Genomic DNA, 8,286 nt, shown 5'->3' with positions numbered 1-8,286 from the left:
CCCCCCCCCCCCCCCATCATCTTAGTCGCGTCTTACAAACATGTAGTGAGATGCAGCATACCTATTCGTTCCCCCAACCTACATGGGTTGATATAAAACAGATGAACTTATTCAAGACAAACACAAAAATTAACATTTAAAGTGGCTATGCTTTTTGGAACAGACCAACAACTTTTAGATAGTTTTCGATTATAAATATATCTATTGGTATTGGAACTCATGTGCCATTATTTTATTGCTATCTAGGTAGATATATGTATCATGTCGCAATCAAGATACTTTGGAGGAGGATACGTACATTGTATGGTTTTATTCAAATGAGTTCAGTGTCAAATTAACATTGAAATAATCTTTAAACGGGGTTAGCGTCCTCGCAACAGCCAAGGCAATATATGTACAAAGACGTTTGCATAGGACGACACCAGTAGCTATTAAGGAAAAATAGAAAAAAATGTTGCAATGTAGGCAGCGGCTGAAATCTGGGCTTTCCAATGTCCTCTTTGTAGAGAGCAGAGTAGAATATCCCTAATTCTGTATTGGATCCACATTAGCCACCTTCTACTATACACACGCAGAGGCAAAATGCAGGACTTTGCTTGTCCCTAAAGCAGGCACTAAAGACCCCTTAAAGATCATGCTGTAAGAAAAAGCAGGACTGTTTTTCCCGAACATGTTGGGGCTGACATATACAGTGTGGCTGTTGCTTATTTTGAGGATGGGGCGCTAGTGTCCAAACGATGATGTTATGCTAGTTAAAGGCTATAAACTCCAACTACTTTTGAAAAGTTTTGGTATGAAAGACATTTTGGAATAGTGAATCAGACATTGTGTAAAAAAAGTGTAAAATAACCTTTGTTCGGGAAAGACGTGGCCCTAAACGGGTAAATATTTGCAATATCAAGTTTCGACGATAACGATGTAGGCCCTGTTAAGAGTGATTGTGGTTGTTAAATGTGTGTCATCACTCATCATATACGAACCTTTTATTTACTGTATCATTATCTTTGACAATGCAGCTTTGCTGATGTGAATATGCATACATTTATATATCTACGTCTGAGAATAAAACATTTTTTTTCTCGTTTTCATTATAGTAAGATCTAAATAATAACAAGAGGTCCTTTGGACCTGTATCGCACACCTGGTTTTATATATACGTCATTACAACTCAATACATTAGTACATCTTTATATGAAATTTCCTCAAAACCAGACAAGATCTATGTTCTTACCCAACTGGGACCACAATATCTGACTTTCAACTAATCAGGGGCTTCCATTGAGTTGCTATGTTAACAGATTTTGAAATAAGTAATATGTCATATTACAGGCAATACTTATATTTTCATTTAACTATAAGCTTTTATAAACCTAGAAACTAATTCTCAACAATTTATGAAAACTACACCATATAATATGATAATCTAGCTGTACCATTTTTTAGGACCGCAGGGGTCAAATCAACCTCATTCAATTAAGAAATGTTTGTTCTTCCTCAATAATGTTTTTGACCAAATTTTGTACAATCCACTCGGGCAATTAGGGGAAATTAGCGTTTTAAAGCAAATTTAGCTAAGTTCCCCTTCAGGGCCCCACCCCCTGGCCTCAGGGGTCGAACCAACCTCATTTATTTAAGAAATGATTGCCCTTCCCTACTGATGCCTCGGACTAAATTTAGTTGAAATCCTCTCTGGCGTTTAGCAGGAGATGCGTTTTAAAGCAAATTTAGCTAAGTTCCCCTTCAGGGCCCACCCCCCTGGCTTCAGGGGCCGAACCGACCTCATTTATTTAAGAAACGACTGCCCTTCCCTATGGATGCTTCAGACTAAATTTAGTTGAAATCCTCTTTGGCGTTGGGGAGGAGGTAGGTTTTAAAGATAAAATTGACGACGGGCGACGGACGACGGACGCTGCGCCACGGCATAAGCTCACTATGGTCCTTCGAACCAGGTGAGCTAATAAAAACGATTGATTGATTGGTTGATATCAATTCATTGTTAACACACAAACCATGCAGCATCTGGTAGGTCTACCGGCATTACATTTTTATAACGTTAATGTTCGTGTATCAAATCAGGGAAACGGACTGCTATATAAATATTGTACAGAAAGACTTTTATTCACACTAGCTATAGACATCATGGTACAGTACCTTTCTATGTCATTACATCTGTTTTGATATCTAAAATAACCGCCATCCAGAAAATGTAGACCTTGCGAGCTCATTACTTTTTATAATTCCTGTACTCTTTGAACGAATGTAAACATGGTTGTCTTTTTCTACTCTTGTTACTACGAGACCTGTTGCAGATTCCCAGTTCCGCAAATCGCTGTCCGCATTTGTAGATCCCTTAACCTGCCCATCAATACGTAATTCTGTTATCATATTACCTCCAGAGTTTTCAGCACTTACAATGGACCAAGTAAATACGTATACTCCACTAGCAGGAACTCGGTATCTACCATCCGCATGTTCGTAGCCACTTCCAATGTCAATGTCGGAGTTATCAAACTCGATAGTGTGATCCCTAATGGCCTGAGTGTCTTTATCTAAAGAAAGGCTGAAGGCAATACCTCCTGTTGGTACACTGCTTAACCCCGCTCGACCTGAATATATAAAAAAGTGTAAAGCCTGAAACGAAACCTAATCCTTGTCATTTTGATATGACCTAAGTAGGGTACTGAACAGGATGCCTTCGACGTTACCAAATATATAGATCGGAGAATGAGACAGAAGAAATGTCGAGGTCTGTATCGTTCCATGTATGTTGCCGTATATGAGGGATCTTGACTCCCACAATTGTACCATCTTCATTAGGTCTATGTCGGTCGGTTTTAACTGTTACAAGATGGCTGCCTGTCAGCATCGTGGTTTTGTAATCAGTCCCAAACAATAATATGCATAACTAGGGACCATAGGGAAACTTTCATGTGAAAGTTTAGAAAGATTTATCCAGCGTTTTCTGGGGAAAAGTGGCTACATACTTTAATTATTGAATTAAAGATGGCTGCCTGTCGAAATTAATATGCATAACTAGGGACCATGGGGAAACCTCATGTGAAATGTAAGTAAGATCTCTTCAGTACTTTCTTAGAAATAACACTAACAAACTTTAACTCTAAAATTCAAGATGGCTGCCTGCCCGCCATCTATTCTTTTTTTAGTCAGTCCCAAAAAACGGATATGCATTACTAGGGAACATTGGGAACCTTCATGTGAAAGTTGAGAAAGATCTCTTGAGAACTTTTTAAGAAAATTTGCTAACAAACGTTAGCTCTCAAATAAAAGATGGCTGCCTGTCGGCAATTTTGGTTTTTCAACCATCCCCGTAATTAGCAATGCATTACTAGGGACCATTACGGGTCTTCTTGTTAAATTTGAGAAAGATACCTTCAGTTAGTTCTGAGAAATAGTGCCAAGAAACATCGTCTCTTAAATTCAAGATGGCTGCCTGTCGGCCAGATTTGTTCTGTGATAAGTCCCAAAAAAATTAATATGCATAACTTGGGACCATAGGGAACCTATATATGAAATTTAGGAAAGATCCCTCCAGTTCTATCCAAGAACTTGCGATAACAAGAATTACTTAATGACGGACAACAGACCACGGACGCAGGGTGATTTGAATAGCCTTCTATCTGATGATGGTGGGCTAAAAATACGGAATACAGCTGACTCATTCTTTCTACAAACTACCAAGTTATTCGTGTTATTTCAAGAACCTCATGTTACAAGAAAGAAAATATTTGCTGTATCCAACTATATGTCGTAAAAGTTATGTTAGTGCTAGGCTCCCTGCAAAGTCATGGGCTTTCTTCTGTGTCTTCTGCTAAGAAGCATCGACGATACCAAACTAGAACTGCTGCCCCCGTACAACATTTGGATTTAGTTTAAATTTTCTCTCTATCTTTTTCATTTTTGTTTCTTAACGCCACGCTTAGTAATAGTTCAACGTTGGTGTTAGTGTCAAAAGTGCTGTGTGGAATGCTTTGCAAGGTGCCTTCGGCATGGTATTACATTGACAAGACAATATAAAGTCGGCATCAGATCCGCGCTATCACAAGTAGGGATATACACATGCAAACATACACGACACACTTGAAGGCAATTCCTTAAGTGACCTTATCTGTTGATAGGAGGTTATACCTTTTGCAAACAAATAGCCCAAGTGAAGAAGGTAATGGGTTCTGTCTCAAGGTCAGGACATATCAAAATCCTTTAAATCTCTGCTTATCGTTCGGCATTAGGAAAATAGCAAGAACTGGTTCGTCTGCTCTCAGTATAATGTGACGGCGAGGAATTTCAGTGAGGTAGCACTCTGAAGACACCATTAAATCCGGGCTATCAGAATTACCCAGCACACAAACACACAAGCACAAATGCATTACAGATATGGAGGTATTGATCACCTAATTTAGGTTGCATAAAATTGCAACACATAATGAAATACTATTGATGAGGGCATATATGTCGTTATATGAACATTGAAAAATAGTTATTAACAATGGTGAAGTCGAGATGAATTTGAAACTTCATGTCCTTCTTTGATATATTCATCGAAATAAATATCCTTAATTGTCATAATTCCGACGTTATCATTAAGAATACAGACTTTAGCAAAATACATAACATTAATAGAATAACGGTATTATAGTGAAATGTACTAAACGAAACGCAAGAATGAACTTCTATTTGTAAATGTCACAATATGATTTTAACATACGAACCGTTACGCTGTAATGCAGCTTTGGCATGTTGCATGGGAGTTGGTCTATCATACACTGCTGTATTCGGTTTCACTTTCAAACCAACGTATCCAAAGCCCAGCGGATTGTCGATATCGCGGCTTCCTTGGGTCGGTGAGGATCTGTATTGCTTTCTTGTCTGCTGTTGTATTCTGGTGTGGTCCGGTCTGGTTAGGTAAGGCAGAGTTTTGTCTTCTGTGGCCGGGGCAAGGACATGCTGGTCATGTCCAGTGTAGTCTGGTCCGATCTTTGCATGCGTATCCTGATCTTGTTCAGTCTCATTGATGACATGTTTGTGTTTATATTTTTCGTTAAACTCTACCTCTGTTGGTAAAGTATTGTCCAAAGATGTTTCGACAGGCCCCATTCTGGTTTTGATTTCTGTTAGTTCTTGTACAAGACGGTCTATTTTTCTGTCTTTTTCTTCTAGCTCCGTCATATGTCTCATCACCACTGTCTCTAAAGTTAGCAGCCTGTTTTCTTGTCTGTCAATCTTCTGAATAAGGGTCCATATGGGGCTATCAAGGGGGTGTCTATTAAAAATGAAAAAAAATACATGTTTGGTATTGAGCGTCCATGCAAAAAAAAAATTCATACTTAAGGAATCGCCGATAAGAAAGAGTAGGGAAGAGAGAAAAGAAAAGATGAAGATTCAAAGTTTTGCAATGAGGGCAGCAGATTCGTTATGATTTCTACAACGATTAGGATACCGCAGGCCTACTTTTTCTCCAAACCATCAGGGTTAAACAAAAATCATCATCTGTTCTCGCATTATAGGTCATTTGTAGCCTCATACAAATTAAAAAATTCCACTTGAATTTATTTCCTAGCTTCTTTCATAAAAATGATATCGGTGAAATGGGGCTATGTTTCATGATGCAGTTTTCACTGCAGATGCGTTATGTCCAACTATATCGTTGCGATGCAGAAATAGCCAAAATACAGTGTTTCGCGACAGTTGCAGAAATGAAAACCTCGATATGAGACAATGAGCAGTTCCTTTCTCTGAATAAACAGAAGGTTGAAACTCGAGAAAGGTTACATATTACAACCAGTATGTTTGACTTCCCTACAGATTGTACCATATCACTTTTATCTTGCAAATGACCAGTGAAGTATGAGTACACAAAAATCAACAGGAAATACGAAACTCTCAACAAAACCATACTTCTAGCTCAAAATCAATTAAAGAATAGTAAAAGTATCAACAATGGAAGGACTTAGATGAAGAACCATTGAAAGATCAAGCGGAAGAACACAAGGTGCTCCGAAAGGTGCAACTCATGTTTGCAATATAACTTCGATTTAAATAGGATATAATATCATATGTATACTTAGTTGTCACTCCTGCAGGTCGGGGATCGGGAGGCGTCTACATGTTTGAACACTCTGCAGAATTGGTAATTAGCTTTTGTGCCCACTACTTGGGGGGACACAAAAGCGACGAAAATAAATCTGCTGCACCAATTGCAGATTTCGGGATATTCATATTTCTCTCTACTTTTTTTTTTTATTTCTTGGCAATACCTCACTTTTTGGTTATTTTATTTTCGTTCGCCCGCCCAGTTAACAAAGCAATGAGCTCTGTCCCCAGGCCGGGAAATACTTAAGTCCTTAACATGGAAGTTGTTATTCCCTGCTCAACGTTCAGGAATTAGGGGAAGGCAACCACTGATTCACCCGTTGTCGGTATAATGTGACCGGGCGGAATGCTGTGCTGGGTGCCTTCGGCATGGTATTTACAAGTAAGAAAGCACTATAAAGTCGGCATCAGATCAATGCTATCACAAGGGGGAAACTACTCCAAATTACTATCCTGTCTCTAGCACAATTGCAGATACGCACACATATACAAAACACTCATGTAGGCACGCCCTTAAATAAGGCGTACCAAATATCAATATGGTTGGTGCATGCGAAATTTGAAACTTTATCAACGCATTCTTCATTACGAATATACCAACTCCATGGAAATCCCTAACGAGGATGACAATGCCCCAAAACGCCCTGGACCTTTTAATGGTCAGTTGACTCTCTTGGCTTATACATAAAATTTACCGATTTCGAAAACTACATCATTTTTTGATGTTATAAGTGAACGCCTTGCTGTTTTCGTTCTAGAATTGCTCTTCCAGCTCTTACTGAGTTCAACAGAGTTGTACATCACCTACATCCATTTGTTCAGTGGTTTGGTTTCATTATCGTTTCTATTTGAAAACAATTTTAAAAGATCTTTCCTATGAAGTTCTGTGCGTTTTGGAATAGCCTTTCGTATCGAACTTATTTCACGTCAAATATTGAACTAAATAAGATGTGAGGAAATTATGCGTTCAAAACCAATCTTATTATTATTAATATTTTGAAGGGTATACATTACCTGTCGCCGTACACATACGTTTTTAGCAACGAGTCCAGGTCTGTTCCATATACCGTCATTGGCCATATAACGGTATACAGGACCACAAGCGCGTGAACTGACCACCGCAACATTGTCACGAAAACTGACTACTACTTAAACCAGTACAACGAATATATAAACGACTACACAAGGTGATGTTTTAACCTTTTAGACACGAACAGATTACAAAGTAGAATGTTATGACGTACTTGTCACCATTCACATGATTAGGAATCACGATTTTAGTTATGTATAGTAACGCCTATCTTTATTTTTCCATTCACAAAATCGGACTAAAATTGGTCAGGAAAGCCCGCCTCGTGCACGGAAGAACACGACAACAGATTTGTTAGTTGTTAACATACACCAAACGACCATATAAATTATTAAAAAAAAAAACATCAGCATTTCCTATTGTCTTCTTTCACCTGTTAAGATATTAGTTGGCTTTGTTTAATCTCTTTTCAAACGAAACAAACTGACCTTATTAGGATATAAAAATCTACCTTATTACGGCTTTATTTTAGACTCTTTTGGGAAGACCCCGGGTATACACCATCCTATACATATATATATGTATATGCATATGGAAACAAGCGTCTTAACACCTAATCAACAATGTCTTTTTATGTACTATACATATAAACTTCCTTGTAGGAATACTATTATTCATGTGACGTTAGCGCCTTAGAGTAATTTTGCAAACTATATGGACCGCCATATAAACGTTGTTTAATGTTGTTGGAAATTGTTTTTGTTGGCATCCTGTAAAGCAAGTCAGATTTGTTTGCTCGCATTTGATAAAAGTATCGTAAGTGGTTATATGGTCACAACAGCCATGATTGTGAAATATGTTCTTATTTGACATCAAAGTTTTACTTTCTTCACAAACACAATGGACGCATTGAATGTGTCGCAACGTTTCCAGACCGACTGGTCCCTTTGTCAAGCTATGACTGAGCGAGCGATTTGTCCTTTAGGGCAAATGCTCATCAAGAGCCACTGCGTTAACAAACATCAGGCGACAACCTCAGAATTAACATACGCAGACACTTAGTTTCTTTTTTTCAGTATTGTATCATGGGCTTATTTTCAAGTGCACTTAGGCAGAAAGCTGTTTACAGTTTGTTTTAATGTTATCAA

The 8,286-nt window shown here is 38.3% G+C and overlaps 2 protein-coding genes across 4 annotated transcripts in view; one reads left to right on the top strand and one right to left on the bottom strand.

Moving 5' to 3' along the window:
* LOC110454068 (cholinesterase 2-like) overlaps positions 1 to 8,286 on the top strand; it is a 202,296-nt gene that overhangs the window by 80,814 nt on the left and 113,196 nt on the right. The window lies entirely within an intron of this gene.
* Positions 2,079 to 7,260, bottom strand: LOC110454070. 2 transcript variants are annotated; one of them, XM_021503411.1, is made up of 3 exons: positions 7,141 to 7,260; positions 4,728 to 5,278; positions 2,079 to 2,606 (listed from the first exon to the last, which is right to left on the bottom strand). In XM_021503411.1, exons 1-3 carry the CDS (start codon positions 7,233 to 7,235, stop codon positions 2,182 to 2,184), a joined length of 1,071 nt encoding a protein of 356 aa, XP_021359086.1. In that variant the 5' UTR covers positions 7,236 to 7,260; the 3' UTR covers positions 2,079 to 2,181. The 2 variants fall into 2 exon arrangements, with proteins under 2 accessions (XP_021359086.1, XP_021359085.1); XM_021503410.1 differs by having other exon boundaries at positions 2,080 to 2,606; positions 7,123 to 7,260.

The sequence above is a fragment of the Mizuhopecten yessoensis genome, unplaced genomic scaffold (genome assembly GCF_002113885.1).
Source record: "Mizuhopecten yessoensis strain PY_sf001 unplaced genomic scaffold, ASM211388v2 scaffold7653, whole genome shotgun sequence".
Taxonomy (NCBI): Eukaryota; Metazoa; Mollusca; class Bivalvia; order Pectinida; family Pectinidae; genus Mizuhopecten; species Mizuhopecten yessoensis.
The sequence above is the reverse complement of the archived record's forward strand: the minus strand, read 5'-3'. Positions and strand labels throughout refer to the sequence as shown.

Bases quoted from the DNA above. Each gene is read 5' to 3' on its own strand.
- LOC110454070 (XM_021503410.1), bottom strand. From the start codon at position 7,235: ATGTTGCGGTGGTCAGTTCACGCGCTTGTGGTCCTGTATACCGTTATA. The intron at 5,279-7,122 runs GTAATGTATACC...CATTTTTAATAG, and splicing joins ACGTATGTGTACGGCGACAG to ACACCCCCTTGATAGCCCCA. The intron at 2,607-4,727 runs GTTCGTATGTTA...TTATATATTCAG, and splicing joins AGCTGCATTACAGCGTAACG to GTCGAGCGGGGTTAAGCAGT.